General features: G+C 35.9%; 2 protein-coding genes across 6 annotated transcripts in view; one reads left to right on the top strand and one right to left on the bottom strand.

Annotated features, from left to right (window-relative positions):
- The window catches only part of LOC135220910 (cleavage and polyadenylation specificity factor subunit 1-like), a gene marked incomplete at its 5' end in the record, with an annotated part of 154,257 nt that overhangs the window by 36,474 nt on the left and 91,986 nt on the right, over nt 1–25,797 (top strand).
- On the bottom strand, nt 254–25,797 carry LOC135220911 (nuclear transcription factor Y subunit gamma-like). 4 transcript variants are annotated; one of them, XM_064258537.1, is made up of 4 exons: nt 25,653–25,797; nt 24,098–24,246; nt 7,726–7,823; nt 256–7,159 (listed from the first exon to the last, which is right to left on the bottom strand). In XM_064258537.1, the coding sequence occupies exons 2-4, from the start codon at nt 24,228–24,230 to the stop codon at nt 6,563–6,565; spliced, it is 828 nt and encodes a 275-aa protein (XP_064114607.1). In that variant the 5' UTR covers nt 24,231–24,246; nt 25,653–25,797; the 3' UTR covers nt 256–6,562. The 4 variants fall into 4 exon arrangements, with proteins under 4 accessions (XP_064114609.1, XP_064114608.1, XP_064114607.1 ...); XM_064258536.1 differs by having other exon boundaries at nt 257–7,159; nt 25,436–25,686; XM_064258539.1 differs by lacking the exon at nt 7,726–7,823 and having other exon boundaries at nt 254–7,159.

Here is a 25,797-nt window from a genome sequence, read left to right as displayed (position 1 = left end):
AACTTGAATTTTTCGTAAGTTGGGACTTTCGTATGTCGAGTGTCGAGGTTCCACTGTGTTATATTACAATATATGAACAGAGTGATGATGCACCATTTGCATTTTGGTTTTGTTTACGGCCTTAAAATAATCAGCTGATTGCATCTTACCAATATGATCACTGTCTTTAGTTGCTAAATGGAACTTAATTCAGAGATCCATTCCTTTTGTAAATTATCAAAGCTGGGTTTAACAAAGCTGATTCTATATCATGTTTATCATACAGACGGTCGCCTAAAAGGGAAACCATTATTTTGTTTACATTTTGTTGTCATTCTCAAACAACAGCTAATAATAATAATACAATAATGAACGATAATTATCGTTCACAATCATTGTTCAAATACCTGAATTGTTCAAATCAGTTACAATTTTAAATTATAAACAGCTTTGCATGCTGCCTCACTTGATGTTCGTTGTGTTTGTCATAAAAGCACAGGGAGAACGTGAAAATATAGTGTCATAAAATCATTTTAAAAATGCTATGAACAGTACCGAAGACGATTTTGATATCGATGACGAAGCCGAAGTCGACTCACCAGAACCAGACTGGAATCCCTAAGATGGTGGTACATGTGATCAATCTTGTGATATATATATGAGAAACCTTTAATGAAAAATGAATATTATGTTATCATAAATGTTATTACTACTGTAATTACACTACCATTGAAATTTCTTAAAGGTTTCCGAAATATAAAGGTTGCTGTCAGCGCAACCGCAACCTGATGTTTACATTTTCTCACCTGGGATCATATACAGTACATAAAAGTTTCTTTCATTGATTTTGAATTATTTCTCAATTAGGCTATTTTTTATGAAGATATGCCAATAATATATATGGTAAAATGGTGTTATTACCTTTACTATCATTTTATTTCACAAAGTGTATCTTTATGTATGTTGATGGTTAGGCTACAGCACCGAGGCCAAGGCTAGCCTACAGATATGCGTCTTGGAATACAAGGTTTGATCTTTAATATTACAGTATAAGACGACCCCCAATTTTTAGGGGAGAATTTTAGGATTTAAAGGTCGTCTTATACGTGGAAATATACAGTACCTGTAATCCATGGGTCTGAAAAACATATAAGGAAAGGAAATAGGGTGTTACTGCATATACTACTTGGGATCAAAGTGGGAACTGCATCCATATCTTATGGTTATACTTCACCCCCTTCCCCAGCGAAATAGTTGTATTTGATTCACCTTCCCAAAGGCTTTAAAGTGATCTGCACAATATAAATTGGCAATCTGTGGGAAACAAATTATAAGACTAATCCCTTTTTTGGATTTGACCTAACTAGTAAGATACCAGACAAATCAGAATTTAGTCAGTCACAAGGGAAATAGACCAAATAATGCTGTTGCTTTACTTTGAATAGTGAGTACGGCACCAACAGTTAGTAGATGTGTTTAATTTTCCATACCTAAGGGTCTGAAGTGATCTACACATTATAAGAAGGCAAATGTCATTAGAAAATAAAGGATAAAGCAGATGTGGTGGGAATTTAGTGATAACCAATGAGAGACAATGCAATTAGTGGTGATGGCTTAAATAAAAAGAAATTAGATAATTATAGTATAAACTTGGAATTATAGTGGGCCCACTACTATCATATCCATAGTTTACCTTCTTCTTCCTCTGCCAGCTCCAAACTCTATATAAATAGAAATTGCTGTTATATATGTACTACTATATTCATGATACCTTTTCCTTATTGACTAAACATTATGATAAAAATTGCCAGCTATGTCATTTTACTTAGAGGGATGTTGAATAACTGCATTCTATTTTATAATTACAGAAAGGAACAAGAAATTGAGTTACAGTAAAATTTTCTCTACTGGTTTTATTAATACAGAATATTTTAGAAGTGTTTTACCAAAGTCCTTTCTTACGAGCTTTTATTTTAGGATATGAAAATATATTCTTAAATATTATAAATGTTAGGGTTTTTTGTAAGTTTTAAAACAGTGCTCTACAGTAGGTATGATGTTTTATTGTACTTATACTTTGGTTTTGATTCAAAGCTAAATGGGAGGCTTTCAAGTTAAATCATAGAGAAGAAGCATTTGTGTGAAATTCTGTATATTTATCTCTAACATAAAGTAAGTTACTATGAGATTCACAGCTGGTGTCCCATTGTTTTTCTGGAATAAAATTTTATCAACATACCTGACAAAGATGGCACTTTGTCACAGGGTATCTTACATCCCTACCTAATTTTTGAATGTATTCTTTATTACGAAAGTTGCATAATTCTGGTAATTATAAGAGTAACACCGACTTCTTGTAGGCATTGCCAGCAAACTCAAAAGGAATGTCTTTCAAAGATATAATGACGTAACTTGTGACATCATTAACTTGCCTCCTCCTCAATGGGTAAGTGGCAACAATTAAATACAACCAATATTCCTTGTTTACACTTTGTAGTAGTGGTGGTAGTAGTAGTATTATATAGGATTTATGCCATGAGGTCGAGCGCTAGAATCCTTGAAAAAAAGGGTTTCCACACGTAATCTGAGAAATTACTTTCTATCACTATTTATCCATTAAAAAATTATATAATTAAAAATCAATTAAAGTGAAGAAAACTTTGGCATTCGTTGTAACTGATATTTTTCCTAATATGACAGTGACGATCATTTTAATAAACAGACAACTGCATAGGATTAGATTGGATTATAGAATTTAGACTTCAAGCCAAGCACTGGAACCTATAGAGGTCATTCAGTGATGACATGACATTTTTTTTTATTTTGGCAAAGCAAGTTTTAATGTTGTTCCGCAAGTTATATTTTACTAAGAAATGAACAACTATTGCTTTATGGAGCATATTATCTTTCTGCACCTTATGGAAGTCAACAAATGACGAAAACTTGGTATTCTTGGACGTCTGATTGTACTTCTTACCCAGAAAAGGGCCCTTATTATTCATTTACCTGTTCAAGCTTACGTGTGGTTTGCCATGGGCCTCCTCACTTCTAAACGATTTTGCAAGTCGAATCACAAAAGCTGTCCTGCAACCACGGGGACAATGACTTATCATAGCCGCCATTCTTGAAGCCTTAACAAGGTACGAATATTCATTCAGTATTTCAGAGACAGCTGTTTGTTGACATCACCTTGTGAGAGGAGTCGGGATGTCATATGATTGTGTCACGTATAAATTTGAACCCATACATTAGAGTGTTCTGTCACTGGCTTTGGCTACTTTATTTTACTCTTATGATTATACTTTTTTCCGCCACTGGCTTCAGCTACTTTATTTTATGCATATGAATGTACTTTTTTCAAATATAAGTACGTACATGGTTCCCCGTATCCGTGGGGGATGCATACCGGACCACCCCGCGAATAGTTGGAACCCCTATAAAAATATATAAAGCCTCCTATTTTGTTAGTTAAAATCAAGAGAAACCCACTAAAAATTTTCATACATGGTTTTGTTTTAATAGTTTTATCTCAGGAAGTGCATTTTATGATGAAATTGATAAAAAAAACAGGAATTTGTGGATATTTCTTGTATAAAAGTACAGTGAATAGGTGAATTTTCTGCGAAGATGGGGGGAAATGTTCCAGAGAGAAATTCGCAAATGCGTGAGTCTGTGAATCTGGAGAACATGAATACAGTGGGTCCACTGTAATAAAGAATGCTGCTGAAAATTAGGAAGGGATGTAAAGTATACTGTGGCTAAGCAATATCTTTTGTCAAATGCGCAAAAAAAAGTTATACTTGAAAAACACTGGGACAAAGGCTCGGAATCTCGTAGTATATACCACTTAATTTATAAAACATACATTATTTTTTGTAAAAACATCAACTGATTATACATTTTCTTTTGTAATAACACCAACTGATAATTTATAAAAGATGCAATATCTTTTGTAAAAACACCAACTGATCAGTATTCTCTGAAGTCGTATGATTTTGCTGAAGTTATAATTTCACTGATAGTCATATGATTCACAAAAAGAAACACACAATATAAACATTTAGTTAACCCTCTTACGCCGAAGCGGTAAAAAAAAAATTGTCTCCCGTGTGCCGGAGGTGTTTCAGAGTGAGCGCGGAAGCGGAAAAAATATTTTTTTCAAAAAATCACAGCGCGCTTAGTTTTCAAGATTAAGAGTTCAATTTTGGCTCCTTTTTTTGTCATTGGCTGAAGTGTAGTATGCAACCATCAGAAATGAAAAAATTTATCAATATCATATATAAATAATGCGATATATGATAGCGCAAAAACGAAATTTCATATATAATTGTATTCAAATCGCGCAAAACGGTTAAAGGTAACAAGTTATTTTTTTTCGTTTTAATGTACACTAAATTGCAATCATTTTGGTATATAACACATTGTAAAACGATAAAAGCAACACAGAGAAAATATTATCACAAAATAATGCATGAATTCGTAACGCGCGGATGTAAACAAATATTTTTTTCAAAAATTCACCATAAATCTAAATATTGTCCTAGAGACTTCCAATTTCTTTCAAAATAAAGACAAATGATTGAATATTACTATACTGTAAGAGTATTAGCTTACAATTGCAGTTTTCGACCATATCTGACGAGTTAAAGTTGACCGAATGTCAAATTTTTTTATATATATATTTTTTATATGCAATTATTTTGGAAATAAGAAAAGCTACAACTTTCAAATATTTTTCGTTTTATTCTACATGCAATTGCGCACATTTTCATATATAAAACTCTATGAAATCCCTAATATGAAACGGAGCAAATATTCCGAGAATGGGACGTACGCATTTCGGAGATTTGTGGCGGAGAATCCGCGCACGGAGGGAAGGAAAGATTTTTTTTTAAATTCACCATAAATCTAAATATTTTGCTAGAGACTTTGAATTTGTTTCAAGATGAAGATAAATGACTGAATATTACTAGACTGTAAGAGTTTTAGCTTACAATTGCGTTTTTCGACCATTTCGGTAGAGTCAAAGTTGACCGAACGTGGTTTTTTCTATTTATCGTGATTTATATGCAAATATTTCAAAAATGAGAAAAGCTACAACCTTCAATTATTTTTTGTTGTATTCTACATGAAATTTCGCACATTTTCATATATAAAACTTTATGTAACGGCTAATTTAAAATGGTGCAAACATTACCACAATCGCACGTATGATTTTTTCGGAATAGTTACCGCGCGGACGTAAAGAAAATGTTATTTTTTTCATAAATTCACCATAAATTGAAATATTGTGCTAGAGACTTCCAATTTGTTACAAAATGAAGGTAAATGCTTGAATATTACTAGAATATAAGCGTTTTAGCTTACAATTGCGTTTTTCGACCATTTCGGTAGAGTCAAAGTTGACCGAAGGTTGAAATTTTGGCAATTATCGTTATTTATATGAAAATATCTCAAAACTGATAAAAGCTACAACCATGGGTTGTTTTTAGTTGTATTGTGCATAAAATTGCGCACATTTCCATATATAAAACTTTATATAACGGCTAATTTTAAAATGGTGCAAACATTACCACAATCGCATGTATGATTTTTTTCGGAAGAGTTACCGCGCGGACGTAAGGAAAAAGTTTTTCATAAATTCACCATAAATCAAAATATTGTGCTAGAGACTTCCAATTAGTTGCAAAATTAAGGTAAATGATTGAATATTACTAAAATATAAGAGTTTTAGCTTACAATTGCGTTTTTCGACCATTTCGGTAGAGTCAAAGTTGACCAAAGGTTGAAATTTTGGCAATTATTGTTATTTATATGAAAATATCTCAAAACTGATAAAAGCTACAATCATGAGTATTTTATTGTTGTATTCTACATAAAAATGCGCACATTTTCATATATAATACTTCATGTAACGGCTAATTTAAAATGGTACAAAAATTATGTCAAAGTGACGAAATAATTTCCGAGATGTGTCACAGATACTTTTTAGTGCGGCAAGAAAGAAATTCGCGCTTGCGCGCCTGCGTAATGATTGTAAACAAAACAACACCTTGATCCGTGAACTCCCAGCATCCCCCAAGGCGCGTGATTCAAAAGTTTTAGGTTGGTAGCGCTATAAGTATTTTTCCGTGAATTTAAAAAAAAACTTTTGTAAGTCGACGTAAAATACGTCCAGTCGACACACGGGAGACAAAAAATGTCGACGTATAATACGTCCAGTCGGCGTAAGAGGGTTAAAAACATTCTTCATTATAGTAAAATTCTTTTTCTCTATATGTATATATCTTATTTCAAGGAAAATACAGCAACAATATATTGTTTACATGACATTTATATTGCTAGTATTTCCTTCGTTGCTATCTTGATCTTAACAGTTTACTGTAATTCACAGTCCTGGAAGCTCCTAGATTGCATGTTGGTTCAGAGTTTAATTTATATTGATTAGCTCCAGGTTGCAACAGAGCCAGTTTTTTTCACTTTCACTGGTAGGTCTTGAAGTGTTCAGTACAGTGATGCAGCAACATGAAATCTCTATGTGAAGTATACTATTACAGTATAGTAGAAAACATTAGTTTTCCTGCTAATTATATATAACTTGTTCTATATAGCAAGTAATATTTGTACACAATCTAAGCCCTCTTCTTAGTCTTCTGGTTCTTTTCACTTTATTCCCACTTTGCTTGTTCTCGTCATCTTCACTGTCGCTTATGTCTACATGCCGCTTGTTTGTATTTTCTGGTTTGTTTAGCTTGTTTGATAATTGTGTGTCTTGGTGTCCTGACTTTTCAGAGGGATGTTTGATTTTCTGTCGTTTCCCAGTTGAAGATTGTGCAGTTGTATCTGAAATTGTATCACGTTTTGCTGTAGCATTATTTGAGCATTTGTTCATGTTTGGAGTGCTGTCTTCATTGTTGTTGCTGTTACTTGACGTCTTGTTGCTTAACTCTTCCTCTGGTAAAGGAGGATGAAGTGCAGGTAACTCATATTCAGATGAATTATTTGGAATGGTTAGGTTAGGATTTTTCTCACCCTTAGAGAGGGATTGAATAGTTTGACTATATGTGGTCGTCATAGATGTTGCTGTCTCTTTAGGATCCTTGTCACTTAAAGTAAATTTTGCAAATAGACGCCTCATAGCAGACACTGTAACACGTTGTCGTTTATATGATGGAAGATTCTGTAAATAAAAAGTTTATTCTTTTTATTATGTGGTTAGATTTTTCATAATTACAAATTACAATTTGCTCATTGTCCTGTCTAGTTTGTAATCTGCATTGTAAAACAACTTTCATCAAGTAATAAATGCTATTGCATATATAAGTACAGTCGACCCCGCTTATTCAGGGTTCAGCATTCACGTGTTCGTTATTTTCGGATTTTTCTGTGGAACACATATCCACATTATTGGCAGACTTTTTCATAAAGCAATTATGTACTGTATTTTCATATATTCCTGACTACATGTTATATGATTATAGTTTAATAAATACTATTTGGTGTTTGAAGTATTAAGATAGGCAGTTATAAGTGTTTTAGAGAAGCGCTCTGGTGTTTGAAGTATTAAAATAGGCAGTTATAAGCATTTTTGGAGGGTGTTTCTGTATTTGTGGGTGGGTGTGGTACACATCCCCCGCGAATACCAAGGGACGACTGTACAACTTTCATCAAGAAATGAATACTATATTGCATCTATAAGTATCCATTGGACACTTCACCCATCTTTCTAATACTAATTCTATTTACCTCTTCATAATCAGAGTCGTCAGAGTCATCACCATTTCTCAGCTGTGATGATTTTCTCTTAAGATCATGGTTTGTCGCTGAGTTTGTCTCATCATTTCCTAGATATAAAAGCAGTAATAGGAATCAAAAAGCATAAGAAATTAAATTGTCTATAACAAGCAACAGTTTTTAAATTTTATCATTGTTATACTGACAATGAAGTACCTTGCTGTTAAACAATAAGCAAAACAAAATTTTACAAGCACTTCATTGGTAATTGAAGGTGCTTCTAACCGTAATTTTTGTTCATACTTATTATTATTATTATTATTATTATTATTATTATTATTATTATTATTATTATTATTATTGTTGTTGTTGTTATTATTGGGATGCTGGAGATTCTTAAGGGGCACACCAATGCCATCAGGCCCCATTATAAAGTAACCATTTCATTCTACCTTATGATTGAAGGGATTTGCTTGAAATTTTCACCATTTACTATTACAGGCAGTCCCTCGGTTTCGACGGGTTCGGCTTACAATGTTCTGAGGTTAAGGCGCTTTTCAATTATATTAATCAGAAATTATTTCCAGGGTTACAGCGCCTACAACGCTCATCTGGCACAAGAAATAAGACCAAAAATGCAAAATAATCAATATTTGAAGGTTTTTTTATGAAAAATGTAATAAGAATGCAGTTTGCATAGTTTTCAATGCACCCAAAACATTAAAAATGACAAATTTGTAACTAATTTGTATTTTTCATAACTTACAAACCTGAGGTCTTAACATTAGGATAAATACTCGGCACCAGCTGGAAACGGTAAAGTTTAAAAAAATTGTGTATGCAAGGGACTATTGGCATCTGTGCTTGGTCACGAGACATGTGGGGCCACCCATATACCCCTCATTAACTCGTGACCCCGTCAGTTATTCTTCCAACCCAGGTTAGTTGATAGAGGGGTGGTTAGAGGTGGGCCTTTGTATGTTAAGACCTCAGGTTTGTAAGTTATGAAAAATACAAATTAGTTACAAATTTGTCATTTGTTCATATACGAAACAAACCTTCGGTCTTAACATTAGGATAGACTTACTCTTGGTGGGAGTACTATTAACCAACTGGGAGTTTGCCACCTTTGATCAGTTTTCTGAATACCAGAATTCTACGAAACAACCTACAAGTATTTCCGAATCTAAGATATATATGAATATCATAGAGTCAGACTTCTGGGTTTTTACAAAATGTCATAGTTCATTGCGTCCGAGGAAGATAAGAAGATCTGTTCCCCTAACAAACCAATTCATCCACTCATGTAGGTTTGTTATCATTCCTCTCCCCCTTGCTAAAGAAAGGAATGTACTGCTACTGATAGGTATCTAACTGATACTAACCCTAACAGTATGGCCACTTCACTCACCTGTACCTTGTCCGCTCCAGCTTATGATGGTACTCTCTTTTTACTGCCCTAAGTAAAGAAGGAGACAGAAATTTGAAAAGGAAAGAGGCCAGTTAACTCCTCCATTTCACATTCATATCATCATCTTAGACAAGATACCAACTGACCCGCCAGGAGTACTGGATGAGTTACACCTTTTGTTGAGCAGCCACCAAAGGGCCCAAGGAAATTGAGTCCAAGGACCTCTGGGCAACCATATATATATACAGGAAATTGAAAGTGGTTTTCATAACAAAGAACCCACTCTCAAATGTCAATGAACAGACAGACAACTCCTTAAAATTGCTCAATTTTGAGCTTCGATACCGTCACAGACCAACCGTCACGATCATTTTAACAGATATGTTCTTAAATGCCAGGAGGCCCATATTCCTCTGATGACCTTATCTTCTGTATAACCTCATTGGTACAGCTTGACAAACAAGGAGTAGGCTTGCCTGATCGCCTCTGTTTGGCCTGTTCCTTTACGTCTACCACGTTAATGTTCTAGGTGACTTAGTTCTTTCTATAACCACAGAGTACTTTGACAAGTCAAAGCCGGCCCTGCTGAAGGTCCCTCACACATACTCACACCATACTGAGCAAGATTAAGAAATGTATCTGTCATCATGACCTGTGCTGCATTGACTCATTATCCCGGATTCCGGGGCCAACTGGAACTGAAGTTCCAGACTACTTTTGAGTCTACGTCAAAACCCTGGTTATTGAGTACTCCCACTCTACCAAGGTTAGAGGAAGACCCCCCATCCACAGTCAGTTTCCTGTAACGTGACTGATATATGTGCCTGGTGGTAGTCCATCAAGGCTACTCTGACACAGAGTATGTTTTCTCTTATCAGATTGGAGTTCTTATGTGCCCCATCCAGTTCACTGCTCCTGATTCATCTGAAGATTAGTCAGTGTGAAGTGATATTCACATGCCCAATCACCAGTCCAATGTATATCACCATGCATGTAAACATGTAATTACGGAGATTCTTCCCTCTATTCTGACAACCTCTCCACCAGATCATTGTCTAATGACCGAATGCCTTTAATGGACAGAAACGTCCACTAGACAGGCAGTCACGGCCAAAGGGTCATTCTGTATATGTGAGGTAATGACCTCTGGAGTCGTGTTACGTCCGAGGTGACACTCTCCACCCAAAAACTGAGAATTAGTTCGAAAGGGGATATTGGTCAACCTCCAGGCCTTGAGATATTAATTCTACATATCGGTGGTGCCTCTTCCCCACACGAACCTGGTAGCGATGATTGTGCTACGATAAACTTTATCAGTCACTCATCCTGGGTCCTCCTTAATTACTAGAACCCATCTTTCCGTCCGGGACATGGCGGAACAGGTAGAACCTAGAGTTTGCATAACCTCCAGGATGTTCCCAGTATCCCAAATGGAATCCTCAGGCTCCTCGAAGGGTGAAACCTCTGAGACAGCTATTACATGGTTTTTCCATTATACGAGTTCCTCTCTGGACGAGTGGTTTGTGCACTCATCTACCAAACCGGTGGTCCGAGATCCTACTCCCATCTCGGCCAACGTGGAATCAGAGAACTTATTTCTGGTGATAGAAAATAATTTATTGATATAGTGCGGTTCGGATCCCACAATAAGCTGGAGGTCCCATTGCTAGGTGACCAATTGGTTCCTAGCCACATAAAAAATATCCAATCCATTATGGTGCTATTCTCGAGTAACCTAGCCCGGAATTGTACCCAACGTCACTTCACCCTACCTCACTCTTGAAGAATGGGAAACTCCCCCCTTTCCCCTTCCAGATATGATGAGGTACTAATGCCTTGCTCTAGCCAACTGAAGCTTGAACCCTCTATGTTAGGTTCATGACTTCAATATAAAAACTAGACCAGTATGGAAGAGACCCATTTGCAGATTCCAGGTTAACCTAGCCAACAACCACTTGGACTAGTCTAAGTAGGTATAGTCAATTAAGACTTGACTAACTTATTTTAAGTTGGCAAGACCAGGTTGACCCTGGCTTGGTTAGGTTAGGCTATGTTACCCGTTCCAATTTGGTAGGACCCTGGTTTGGTTAGGTTAGGCTATGTTAACTCTTCCAATTAGGCTAGGACCCTGGTTTGGTTAGGTTAGGCTATGTTAAGAATTCCAATTAGGCTAGGCTAACTCCTCCATCACTTAGGCTAGATTAAGTCTATCCGAGATGTACACTTAACTAGGCTAGGCTAGTTTAGACTAGCTTAATCTAGAAACTAATTGACTTAGGTTAGGGTAAAGCCGTTCAAGAAAATTTGGGCTATCCATGCTAGGCTACAACCACAACCTTCTAGGCTGAGGTGGTAAAAGTGTTTCAAATGGGTAGCCTAGGCACTAGTCTATGCTCGGCTATACTTATAACCTTACTAATTCGTCCAACCTAAGATAGTACGGGCATGTTCAAGCAACCGGATCATGTTAAGTCATCAACCCACTGTTAGGCTAATTTGACATGTATGTCAGAACCACCTAACCTATGAGTTAGGCTAAGCAGACCCGGCTAAGCTAAGAATTGTACCACTCAGACTAATCTAAAATAGTAAATGCAGGTTCAAAAGCCAAACCGCAACCATTAGTTGGTCCAAGCCAGCACATGCATACCCAACCAGTTAGTTCGGACAGTCTAAGCTAAGAACTACTACTCAGATTAACTAAGATAGTAGCAGTACTCGAACTGGCTGGAATAGGCTATGAATATAACCACTTGTTAGGCTAAAAGGTATGACCCAATTATCCTGGCTATAGCATCTTAGGTTACAAGTGCCCTACTTAGGCTTGGCTACTTTATGTGACGAAAGGATGACATTCACCTCTCATTCGACTAAGTTCCTATTTGTTTTCATTAAGAAGAATGGTTCTACAGTACTTTCAAGGAACCAAGCTTTCGATTAACTTTAACTACTTGCGTAAGAGTCGAAGCGTTTGGTCAATATTCTTATAGGAAGAAACCAGCTTATACCAACAAGTATATATAAAATATGGGAATTCTCCTTACCTGTGAAGGTTTGAAGTTTTCTGGAGTCAATCCAAAGTATGCTACTTCCCACCATTCAGGCTGCATACGATTACTAAGAGGTATCCATATCCTTCTATCAATCCGTGCATTTTACGTGTTGTAAAATGGACTCTACATGACTAGAAGAAGGTAATTCATACACTTTCGTATCCTTTTTCAAACCAAACACCATGTCAATCCCCGGGGAAAGCATGCTGGCTCCCCGAAAGGTTATTGAATTGACTAATCAAATCAATCACCAGCTCATACGAAGCCAGAAACTTTTGGTCTTCTCTTCCCTCCGGTTCTAACGCACTGTGTTCAGTCACAGGAGACGTTAACTCACTCCTACCCTCTGACAAAATCCAGGTGCGTCATGGCCGTCCGACCATACGGCCGCGGCACCTTTGATCTTTAATGGCCACTGATGGCTCGATCTCGAATAGTCAGTAGGCTCTGAGAAGGTATCTATTTGCATACGTCATGGCCTTCCGACCATACGGCCACGGCACCTATGATCTTTAATGGCCACTGATGGCTTCAATCAATCCCAAATAGCCGGTAGGATTTGAGAAGGTATCTCTTAGCATGCGTCATGGTCGTCCAACCATACGGCCTCGGAACCTTTGATCCTTAATGGCCGTTAATGGCTCGGTCTTGAAAATATTATAGTCAGTAGGATTTGAGAAGGTATCTGTTTGCAATCCTGTATACAAATATGAGAGCTATTGTATCATATTTTAATACTCTAACAGCTAGAGTACATGGAAAACGTTTGTAAAAGCATCGGCGTATGTATCAAGTTAAGCCACGGCATTGTAGTCTCTCTTAGACTCTTTGTAGTCACCATTGGCAACTCCACGTCGGCCGCTACCCCAGCGACAGTCGACACTTTCGCTCGTTCGGACTCTTGTAAACGGCTTCGTCCGATTGCGTTGAGCTTACCAAAGATGAAGAAGAATTTACTCTTCTCCTCTTGTCCCGAGGATCAGTCACGAAATCCCTTATCTTCCATCGAACTTAGCTATGACATCATCTAGAGAAGAAGATGAAGAAGAAGGCAAATCACGCCTTTTCTTTTTGTCTTACTTAGCCATTTTCACCTCTAGATCCTGTTTATTCTTCATTACTGTGTGTACCAATGAGTCAAAAAGCGTAATAGGTTCCGGAGGCAGCGAAGTAAATCGAGAATCAGTAGGCTGTGACGTCATGACTACCGCCATTACAAGCGGTCTTGCTGTGACGTCAACACGCTTGATGGAAGCGTAAGGCTGTTTATGATACTCTTGCAGCCATGATCAAGAGACCCAACCTTCTGTGGCATTTTTACTTTACAAGGATATGACAGTCCTGGCTCGAAGATGAAGAAGAAATTATTCTTCTCCTCTTGGCTGAGGATCAGTCACGAAGTCCTTGATTCTAGCCTTTTCCAACCTCTTCACAGCAGCCACAATAGACTAACTTTCCATCATTCACTTGTTCGACAATTACAACTACTTCTTGTACTTTCATATGATAGGGATGTAACAATCCTGGCTCAAAGATAGAGAAGAAACTTCTCCTCTTGGCTCGAGGATCAGCTACGAAGTCCCTATTATTTCCAGGATTGGCAGGAGAACGCACTGGCATCAAAGCCAGTCACCTAAGCTTGACGCCTAAGCGGAAGGATACAGAGGAAAGACTTGTCTTTTCCATTATGTGACATATCTCTTAACGCTTGTAATTTCTCTCAAAAACAATGTGCATTAAAAACCTCCCATCTGAAAGCATAGTTGAAAAGTACTCTTGTACCGCGAAATGAAAATGGAAGCATGCCTTCGTGTAGGCCACAGCTGTGAAGAGACGTCATGGCGGTCACCATGTTTATGACGTCACTGAGCAACTCGAATGCGAAGCAAGCACCCTACCAGAAGTGCAAGGCTGTTGATGTTATTCTCGTAGTCATAGCAACCTGACATTAAAGGCTGCCTTTTTGTCCTATCTGCTTCTTTACAGATGGCGACGCATCCGACCGCCATTTAGTGCATGTCAGGATAAAAGGGACATCCATCACATGGGATCCTGGATGGCAATACGGCGTTAAACATCAAACCAACTGTCCTTTTGGGTTGGTTCTCCTGATAAGCCTAACACCGACCGCACACCTGCATCTTCTCTACCCACGTATCTGGAACGAAAACAAGATGGTGATGCACGCCTCTCCCTGCAGGGAAAGGAGCACAATTAGTCATAATTACTTCCCAAAGCACATCCAGATACATCAAAGCTTTGGATTACAGGCAATCCATATGAATATGCGATATTCCCAAGCACAGGTATCGAATTAACCGTATGTACCTTAAGAGTTTCTTCACCTACGACTTACTACACGAAGAGTACTTCGACGGTTTCCATCGGCGTCGAAACCGTCGAAGAAAATAACAGGGCGTATAACTGCTTCTTGTGATATCCAGGAAGTCTCGCAGCATGAGAAAGCTTCATGTTCACATACCCAGGAATTCCAAACAACAAATTGAAAACAACAGGGGGCAAACTAAACCGGCTTTAAAAGGACAGAGTAAACCACCTCCTCACTTAAAGACAGTAAGAAAATAACTGACGGGGTCATGAGTTAATGAGGGGTATGTGGGTGGCCCCACATGTCTCGTGACCAACCACAGATGCCAATAGTCCCTTGTGTACACAATTATTTTAAACTTTACCGGTTCCCAGCTGGCGCTGAGTATTTATCGTAATGTTAAGACCGAAGGTTTGTTTCGTATATGAACAAGTAAGGTTTTCTTAGGATTTATGACAATGTTCCGGCTTACGACGATTTTCAGGTTACAACGCGTCTCAAGAATGGAACCCCCGTCGTAACCCGGGAGTTGCCTGTATATATGACAGATACTGAAAAAAGACAGGGAGGGTAATAAAGATATTCAATCTTTAAGTTTATCAATTTTGCAGTTGAAAAAACATTGTGAAACTTTTCAAAATAATAAGGCTAAAAAAGCTTGCTCTCAAAAATCATTTTCCACACTTGCAATTATAGATATATAGTTTTTATACAAGCAGTAAAATTTCCATTGAATTTGTCGCATTCATCATGGAGATTGAAGCATTTATTTTTTGAAAAAGTAAGTTTTGAGAAAACACCAGAAGAAAAAAATATTGTTTATTTTGTAATAACTATGAAACTATGACAGTTAGAAAACAGAGTTTTCCACTTAAACTGGATCATCATATAAGAAATATGCCCTGAAATTTACAATATAATAAAATGAATAGAAATGCGCTCTCTTGATTTATATATTACCTAAGATTTGTCTTTATGGGGAGTGCTGAGACCATAAGGCCCCTTGATAAACTAAGTGCTTGTTGCTACCTTATGATTGAAAGGACTTACTTAAATTTTTACCACTTATTCTACAAATAATACTGAATAAGCACAGGTCCTATTTCAGTTTTCTTTGAGATCTAAGCATTTAGTTTAAAAAGAGAGAGAGAAAAAAAGTTTTCATAAAAAGAGAGATAAAAATTTTTTTCAGGCAACAGCAAAAGAGCAATAATTTTGGACTCATGAACTAGAAACAATCATGAAGCCAGTTATCCCAATACTATCATTATAAACCATTTACACTAACGTTAGAGCAAATGCAATATTTAAATGGTGAACAATTATTTTTGAAGAAATTTTTTGCTCATTCATTTTTTGTATTTTTTTTTTTTTTTTTACAATTTTTCATTCACAGTGCTGTAAAAGAAATGAACAAAGTTGTCCATGAGCCAGTTTAAAAATTTTTTTAGCAATAACATTATAAAATATATTTATTTACATGCAGAACGGTCCAAAATATGTAATATATCTCAAACCTGATACAATCTAGGATCATTCATAGACTTACGTTTTTTTACAGTCTCATTTACAGTGCCATACAAGCAATGAACAAAATTGTCCATGAACCAAGCTAAACATTCTTTATTTGCACAATTTATTTACACAAAACAGTCCAAAACAGTAAATAACTTCTTGATCCTGTCCTGATGTTGTTCAAGTCTTTTTCACAATTTGTGGTTCAGTGTCATACAGTTGAACTAAATTGTGAACAAAATTGTCAGTAAATCAATAAAAAGATATGGATATGTTTATTTAGATATAGCTAAAACAGTTGAAAACTGTTAATAACTAAAATTCAATCATTCCTGGAAATTTGGTGGTCTATTCTTGTCTGGAATCCACCCTGAAAAATTAGGTGTTTGAATTTGTACTTCTGGCCGTATTGGACCAATTCTTCCTTATTTGAAGACACAACCAAGTATTATATGAAGATATCTCATGCAGCTTGTATGGCAGGTAACTTATCCTGAGGTTTTGGCTAATCATTGTCATGGTCATCATCAAGGGCACTTTTGGTCTACCACATCCTGAATTATCTCATCCTCCCGCAATTTGTAGTGTCCCAGTGCCTCAACGTTACCTTCTTCAACATTGTCTTCATAGTCAGCAGTGGCCTTGATATTACCCTTAACTGAAGCCAGTGAAGTTTTGCGTTTCTTTTACATCTCCGACAACTTCTTAGCTATGCTCAGCGTGTTGTTGTCTGAGGGTTCCAAGCTCTGGTATAGTTGAATAGACTTGATCAGAGTTTATAATGATGTGCAGTAGGCCTCCCCGTATTCGCAGGTGATGGGTACCAGACACCCCTGCAAATAGCTAAAATCCGCAAATACTTAAAACCCATCGAAAAATGTTTAGCGCTTCTTATTTTGATAGTTCAATCACAAAAACAAAACAAAAAAAATTATACCTGAGTATTTTGATAGTTTTATCACAAAAAGTGCATTTTGTCACAAAAATTATATGAAAATGTAGAATTTATGAATATTTCTGAGTGAAAATACCACGAATAGGTGATTTTCTACAATAATGGATAAATTTGGTCCATAGAAAAATTGCAAATAGGCAAGTCTGTGAATCATGAGTCCACGAATAGCGGTGGTTGACTGTAGCCATTTCACAGTTGTCTTATCCTCCTCCTCATCTATTTCATTCCTTAGAGAGGAATTTTGTCCAGTACAACCTTTTTATAGCACAGATCTCACCTCTATATTCTGAATCAAGGATGTGGTGGTGGTCTGTGGAAATGTGCACCCTGATCTGCCATCAGCAGTCAAGAGTTCACCGTTCAGCTGAGGAATGAAGCATTATGTATGAGGAAAGTGTTTAGCTAAATCAGGATAAATTTTTATGATTTGCTCTTGAAATCATAGTCAAACATGTACAACTTATTGATAGATACTGTCTTATGAACTATAGCTTCTGAGAGAAGGAATAATGCATAGGCATTAGTGCACAGTGTCCTTTATTGCTCTAGGACACAGCAGTTTTGACAGCAGAGGGTTTGAGGCAGTGCATTCCATCCACATCAGCAGTAGTATATGTATGTCCTGTATTGCTCTTGGGTGTCTGACACTTGTGACAGCATGTGACTTGATGCAGTGGATGCCATGCACATTAATAAAGCACAAAACAAAAATATGCTGCATTCTTTTCTTTATCCCACTTGCATATTTTTAGACAAACTTACAGAAAATTACTTTTGTATGAAAATTATACAGACAAGGCCTTTGTCTCTTATGAAGTCCAAGAGTTTTCCCAGAAGGACTCACGCTCCATTAGTACTCGCTACCTCACCAGTCACCTTTTTTATTAAAGCAGTAAGATTTTTAAGTGCTATCTTTTCAGTAAATATGCAGTTGCCATCTGTGTCTCTATAGCCACCCCATCATTAATACCCTTGCATTTCATTATTGTATAAACCACTGATACACTGTATCATCATCCTTATTCTTACCAAAGTATACACAGACTTATGCTTCCAAATAGCTTTGTTTTCCATGGAAGCATCAGCAGTATGTATTTCCTGGCCAATTATTTCATTTGTGTTGTGCTTCTGTTGCGTCACTGTTCTGTTTTATCCAAAGAAATCACCTAGCCTTGTCATTCTCTATCTGTTATCCACGTTGGTAGGATCCTTCTTCACTACCTGCAGATGCTTTCACTTGGCTTCAGACACACAAGGCATATTTTTTTTAATTATATCACAACAGTTTATCTATTTTTCGTCCAATTTGTTAACCAGTACAGTATTTTCCAAGCCTCTCTGTTAATTATCAGAATCTTTAATTATGGAAGCCATAATGTTGACTATCTTATGTGAAGAATAGGTGTGATTATTTAATCACACCTATTCTTCAAGTCCTTAATTCTGGGACGAAGGAATCCTAATGTCATAATAGTGAAAATCGCAAAACACCAGATATGCATAACCCTCTAAATATAATAATTTTTAAAAAATTTATTATTCCACTTCAAGTCACTTATAACTTCATGGTCTTTAGCATCTCCCATTTGACATGTTACATAACATATAAATTAAAATTTTCTGTTTTCCAAAATATAGTAAAACTGGAAATGACAAGCTGAAAGAAATGTCAGAGATTGATCTACAATAGTTGACAGAAAGATTTGCCAAGTTTTAAGAAGTAAGTACCATATATATTTCCGTGCACAAGACGACCTTTAGATAAGATGAAAGATAAGGTAAAAAATCATGGCAAATTTTCATAAATTTATCTCATATCTGGGTATAGGATGACTTTTAAATTACAAAACTGTTATGTTTTTTGGAGAAAAGTGATTACAGGCAGTCCCTGGGTTACCGGGGGGGGGGGGGGGGGGGGGGGGGGGGGGGGGGGGTTCTGTTCTCGAGACGCGTCGTAAGCTGAAAATCGTTGTAAGCCGTAACATCATCAAAAATCTTAAGAAAACTGTACTTTTAATGCTTTGGGTGCATTAAAAACTATGTAGACTACATTATTATTGCATTTTCCATAAAAAAACCTTCAAATATTGATTATTTTGCATTTTAGGTGTCATATTTCTTGTGCCAGATGAGCATTGTAGACGTGGTAACGCTGGAAATAATTTCTGATAAATACAATTGAAAAGCGCCTTAACCTCGGAACATTGTAAGCCGAACCCATCGTAACCTGGGGACTGCCTGTATTTGCAAAAATTAAAAGTACGACTATATTTATCATAGTGGTGACGTAAACAAAGGTTGTTTTGCTTGTATCCAATTACAGTATTACTACATATTATCATATTGTTACTGTATCAAAATATAAACATTGTCATGTACGTCATTTGCTTTTGATATTGTTTACATTCTGAAAATCATGCCTGATTTGGTATTATTGATATCTTCATTGCCATTATTTGTTAGAAGAGATATAATTTGAAGATAACTTTTATCATAATTACCAAAGTTTAGTTGAAAACGTGCACATATTACTTCATTGTATATGCCTTAGGTGTGATTTCTACAGTTCCGAACATCACTTCCGCCTGGCCGTTATTCGTTTTAATTTACTAGTACAGGCAGTCCCTGGGTTACGACGGGGATTCCGTTCTTGAGACGCATTGTCAGCCGAAAATTGCCGTAAGCCAGAACATCGTCAAAAATCCTAAGAAAACCTTACTTTTAATGCTTTGGGTGCATTAAAAACCATGTAAACTGCATTCTTATTGCATTTTCCATAAAAAAAACTTCAAATATTGATTATTTTGCATTTTTGGTGTCATATTTCTTGTGCCAGATGAGCGTTGTAAGTGCTGTAACCCTGCAACATGAGTCGTAACCCTAGAAATAATTTCTGATGAATATAATTGAAAAGTGCCTTAACCTCAGAACGTCGTAAGCTGAACCCTTCGTAACCCGGGGACTGCCTGTATTCTTTCTTGAGATCTCCATTGTATGAGGGATGAACTAAAATGCATTTTATTTTTACTTATGAAACCTACCTTTGAAAATCAGCAGGGTTTATCAACTTGGCATTTTTAACAGAGCTATTAACAAATTCTCGACAGTTACGGTAAATACAGTGGTCCCCCACCCCGTGAATAGTTGGAACCCCTATAAAAAAAAATTTTAATTATCCTATTTTGTTAGTTAAAACTCCAGAAAAACCTACTAAAAATTTGTATACCTGGTTTTTTAAAGTGCATTTTATGATGAAACTGATAAAAAAAAAAACATGATAAAAAAACCAGGAATTTGTCATTATTTCTCATAGAAAATATCGCGAAACGAATAGGCGAATTTTCCGTGAAAAATGGGGGTATGTTCCAGAGAGAAATCCGCAAATGCGTGAGTCCGTGAGTCCGTGAATCCGGGAAATGTGAATACGGGAGCCCCACTGTAATGTCAGCAATCAGTTGTTTCTCAGTTCAGTTGTTTATGTCAATACATGTTTACAATAATTGTTTCATCCAGAATTCTAGAAACTAGAATTTTTTAGTGGAGGATGGAAAAGTACCATTAGTATTTCAGTTGGAGAGAGAGAGAGAGAGAGAGAGAGAGAGAGAGAGAGAGAGAGGAGAGAGAGAGAGAGAGAGAGAGAGAGAGCAGTTGGAGAGAGAGAGAGAGAGAGAGAGAGAGAGGAGAGAGAGAGAGAGAGAGAGAGAGAGAGAGAGAGAGAGAGAGAGAGAGAGACTATTTTCTCAGTTAGGTTGTCACACTGATAGATATCCACTTGCAAAAGTTGAATAATAGTTGTGTTGAGAATAATGATCATTTTAATAAAACTTGTTTTACTGTAATCATATTGCACGTCTTAACATATTACAATATATGAATAGAGCAATGATGTGCCATTTACATTCTGGTGTTGTTTACAACCTTAAAATAATCAACTGATTGTGTTTTACTGATATCATCACTGTCTTTATTTGCCGAATGGAACTTAATTTAGAGATACATTCCTTTCATAAATTATCAAAGCTGGGTTTAACAAAGCCTATTCCATATAATTTTTCCATACACTATACTTCGCCTAAAAGGGAAATCATTGTTTTGTTTACATTTCTTCGCCATTCTCAAACAACCGCTAATAACAATACAATAATGAACGATAATTATCATATACAATTATCATTCATATGACTGAATTGTTCTAAACTGTTACAAACAGCTTTGCTTGCTGCCTCAATTGACGTTCGCTGCGTTTTGTTATAAAAGCATGGGTGAATGTCAAAATAGAAAGTGTCATAAAATCATTAAACACCATGGATGGTACCGAAGATGATTTGTATAATATCGACGACAAAGCCAAAGTCGACTCACCAGGACCAGACTGGAATTCCCATGATGTTGGCACATGTGATCAATCTTGTGATATGTCTGAGAAACTTTTAATGAAAAATGAATACTAGTATGTTATCCTAAATGTTATTACTACTGTAATTACACTACCATCGAAATTTCTAAAAGGTTACCAAAATATAAAGGTTGCTGTGAGTGCAACCATAGCTCAATGTTTACATGTTCTCAGCTGTGATTGCATGGATAAAAATTTGTTTAATTGATTTAGAATTATTCCTCAAATAGGATATTTGTTATGAAGATATGCCAATAATATATAAGGTTTATTTCATATTATTGAATCTTCATGTATGCTGGTGGTTAGGGTATGGCACCAAGGCCAAGGCTAGCCTACCGATACACATCCAAGAATTGAAGGCTTGATTTTAAGAATTGTAGTATAAGACGACCCCCAATTTTTAGGGGTGAATTTTAGGATTTAGAGGTTGTCTTATACGCGGAAATATACTGTACATGCAGTACTTCAGATGACTGAGGCTGAAATCGGCATAATTTAACTGAAGGTCTTTGGCTTTAGACAGAGTATTCTCTGGCATTATATAGCTTATTAGTGGCCAAAAGAATTTTATAAGCATTAATAAATTTAATAGCTTTGTACTTTTCTAATAACTTTTAATCTGTGAGCGACTGATAAAATGAAGAGGAGCACCATCTATATTATATGTCAAGCTTCTTTAATTATTTTGGTCATTACACTCAATTTTTTTTTTTTTTTGTAACTTACTGGTCATTGTTCTTAGTGAAGAAGTTCTTCAGAATCTCCCATGTATGTTTTCCCCAAAAATAATAGGTTTGAATGAAAGCACGCTTTTAATATCTGATCTCTTGGGTAGTGGTTGTGTAGATTACAATACTATTTCCATATGATGTGATAAAGGTTTATAAGCAATAGTGTTTTTTGTAGTCTTTTATCCACTACCCAACTTAAGAGCGAGTTATGTTCTTGTCGGCCATTTGTATTTTGAATTGTTCGTAAGTTGCTGTTTGTCATTTTAAAGGTTTTGTACTCTTCACACCTATTTAAGTACATATGATATAAAGTCTGAAGGTTGCTCCGTAAATACACAAGCACAGTTGATTTCCATTGAAAACCTTCTGTGAAACTCAAAAAAAATATATAGCATGATATATATAATCATGTAACATCCAGTCTTGGTGTCATGTGATCCTTAGAATTTTGTCCCAAATTTTTCATCATATATATCATCTGTAGTGTGAGGTACATTTTCAGTAGATTATATGAGGCTGTGCTTGATGTGTAACATCTTTTTCATTAGATTATACTGGCCTAGGCTTTCTATGCCTATCCCAGTCTTGGTAGATGCCCTTGATAGTGCATATGTAGGTGTATGAGCAAATGTTAAGTAGTTTAAATGCAGATCTTCATACATTCAGACAGGCTTAAAAAAGCTGTGGCTTGTCTAACAATTCATTACTATTTCTTATTTTGAAAAATCATTTAATGGTGTGTGCAATACACTGGTATAAACAACACCAAGTACTACTTACATAAACAACTGAATTGAAAACAGCTGTTTTGCTTATGTTAGTTACTGTAACTAACTCACTTATTAAGCTTTGCGTTACAGTTGTCAAGTTATTCAAGACATGTCAATTTTCAATGGTGATTTCCATGAATGAAAATAAAATAAAAGTTGTATTCATTCTTCACACAACAGATTTAAGATTGTAGCTATGACTGAAGAAATTAATGTTTTGGCCGCAAAATGTTTTGGGAGAGGCAAATGCAACATGCTAAACTGACGAAATCACATCTTTACTTCTTTTAATTTACTGTATTTATAGGTAAAGTAAGTTCCATTTTTAAACCCAGCTTTAATAATCGAGAAAATATGTCTTTCCAAAATTTGTTTCATTTAGCAACAAATGGCATTGATGACGTTAGTAAAGCACAATCAGCTGATGATTTTATGAGTGTAAACATTATCAGAATGCAATTGGTGCTTGATTGCTACGTTCATAAATTATGAAATGATAATATAACAGTAATATATGAAATATAATTGCATATAGTAAGTAAAGCAAATTTTATTAGAATTATCATTATTCTCATTAGTACAATGGTACTAGTATATATTTGTTTTGTAAATGGATATCTGTCATGTAACAACCTGACCAAACTCTCTCTCTCTCTCTCTCTCTCTCTCTCTCTCTCTCTCTCTCTCTCTCTCTCTCTCTCTCTCTCTCTCTCTCTCATGGACAGGCTAAAAATCAGGTTTAGGAAAGTCACGATACAAGAGTACTACAATAGCCAGAATAGGCGTGCAGAGCAAAATTTGAACCTATGGGTGGCAATGGGAAGTGTTCCTAACACAATTTTAAAATGTGACCTTGTCTGTTCGTATCTGAAGGTTCATAACATGATTGTTCATGAATAGGGTGGTGACTTTTGAGATAAATGAGCATGAATATAGATCCCTCATATAACAAGTCATAACTTCAGGTGAAAACAACTAGATTGTTTTTTATGTCAATGCACATTATGAGACTAATTTTGTTCTTTTCCAGTTCTGTTGGATTTTTTAAAGGTTAGGTATGTTTCTTAGATCATATAACATTGATAATGATAAATTATATTTTTACAAGTTCCTGAGACTACCAGTACCAGTAAAGTGATAAGTAATTGTGATGTATTACGGTCCAAATATATTGTGAAGGTAGATACTTGAATTTTTCTTCAATAAACTTGACATTCTTACCTGTATAGGCAGATTCGTGATGTATAGGTGTGTTGCCACCTTGTGATGATGAACGAGGCCAGTGAGGTAGGATTCCTCGTATGAATTTTCTGATTCCAGATTCATTAGGAGGTTCAGCTTCTGTGTCTGTCATGTTTATTGTGATAATCCTGTTTGTAAGATAGATTCTATAAGAATTTTTCACAACTGAATGTGTAGTGAGAAGGCAGTAAATTAAAATATTTCATTTGACATTTTATACCAAAAAACCATCAAAATTGACAATGGTTCACCTGCCAGCTAAAATACCTGACTCCTTGAAACTTCATTATGTAGAGTTTCATTGTCCATGCGCCAGATACACTAGATAGCTTTGGTCCTGCATATAAACTCCTAGGCTCAATATATTTTGCTTTTTATCATCCAAATCCTGCTCTTCCAGAGATTGGTCTGTGATTTCCATCAAAGTTAAACCCAGATGTCTTCCTAGGTCTAAGCTAGATAAGGGCACTTGGTGTCCATGTCATTAATAAAACTATTCTAGGCCAGGCTATATATAAAATAAAAGTAACAAATATATGAAAATTCTAGATATATGCCTTGGAGTTTTCAAGTACATATCTGCATACTCTTAGAATAATTTTTTACCATTTCTTTTTGTTATTTTATCCAGTTTCCTTCCATCTCAGTTTATGTCCTAGTCCATAGAATATTAGTTTCTCATGAAAAATTGCTGAATTAAGATTATGTTTGGAGTGAGAAATAACTATTGTGGATATATTTTAACTAATCTATTTCACATATAAGGAATTTTCATACTCTTATCATAAATTTTCTTTTGGTACAAAAAAAATTCTACTTGATGTATACTCTCATAGCTTTCCTTGTGTGATATTTTTAATTCCAGTTGAGAATACTGTAGCTGCAGGGTGTTTTTATCAGACTTGATAGGTGTCATAATGTGTATAAACTTTAGTGTTGAGGAAGGTGGAGTTTTAATGTTCATCCCATAACATGTTGTATTTGAAGATGTTAGATGGAGATTGATACTATTGTTATAGAGCAAAAATTTCTTCTTACACATGGTGTGCACTTGCAACAAAGGAAATCAAATAGCTCAGTGGTTACAGGTTCACATGACAAAACAAATAACAATGTACTTATTGCTGATAGACCCATCATATTACAGTACTATGTTATTTTGCTCTTAATTTCAGTTATGATGGAAGAAACTGGCATTCCTAATCAAATGCCATTTAAAAGTTTTTAAATATTTATGCCTAGCAGAATTTTTTTTTTTAAGATTTCAATAATCTAATTAAGTTCATAGAAATTTAATCACACAAACACTACGCTTACCTGAAAATTAATAATAGATGGTAATACGATCAAACTATTGTTGAAGGAAAGCTTAGAATTTTATTATGGAGCATTTTTTACTTTTGTTTATTTTCACTCTGAAATTTAGATTGAAATTTAGATCTTTTTATCAGGTGCCATATTTTTATCAGTGTTGTGGAATGTTTGAACCACAGTTGTATGAGTATTGTAAACAAATCAAGGAAAAACTCCTCACCACAGGTTCTTGAGGTGCTATAAAGGTGAAACTGTCTCGCAGTCAGTTTATTTTTAGCATTCCCACTCCCCCCATTTCCCTACTCACTCCTGCTAGATCTTGGCACACAACAGCATATTCTCATCCCATTTTCTGTGCGAGCATG

Source organism: Macrobrachium nipponense, chromosome 2 (assembly GCF_015104395.2).
Source record: "Macrobrachium nipponense isolate FS-2020 chromosome 2, ASM1510439v2, whole genome shotgun sequence".
Lineage (NCBI taxonomy): Eukaryota > Metazoa > Arthropoda > Malacostraca > Decapoda > Palaemonidae > Macrobrachium > Macrobrachium nipponense.
This window is presented reverse-complemented; position numbering and strand designations above follow the sequence as displayed.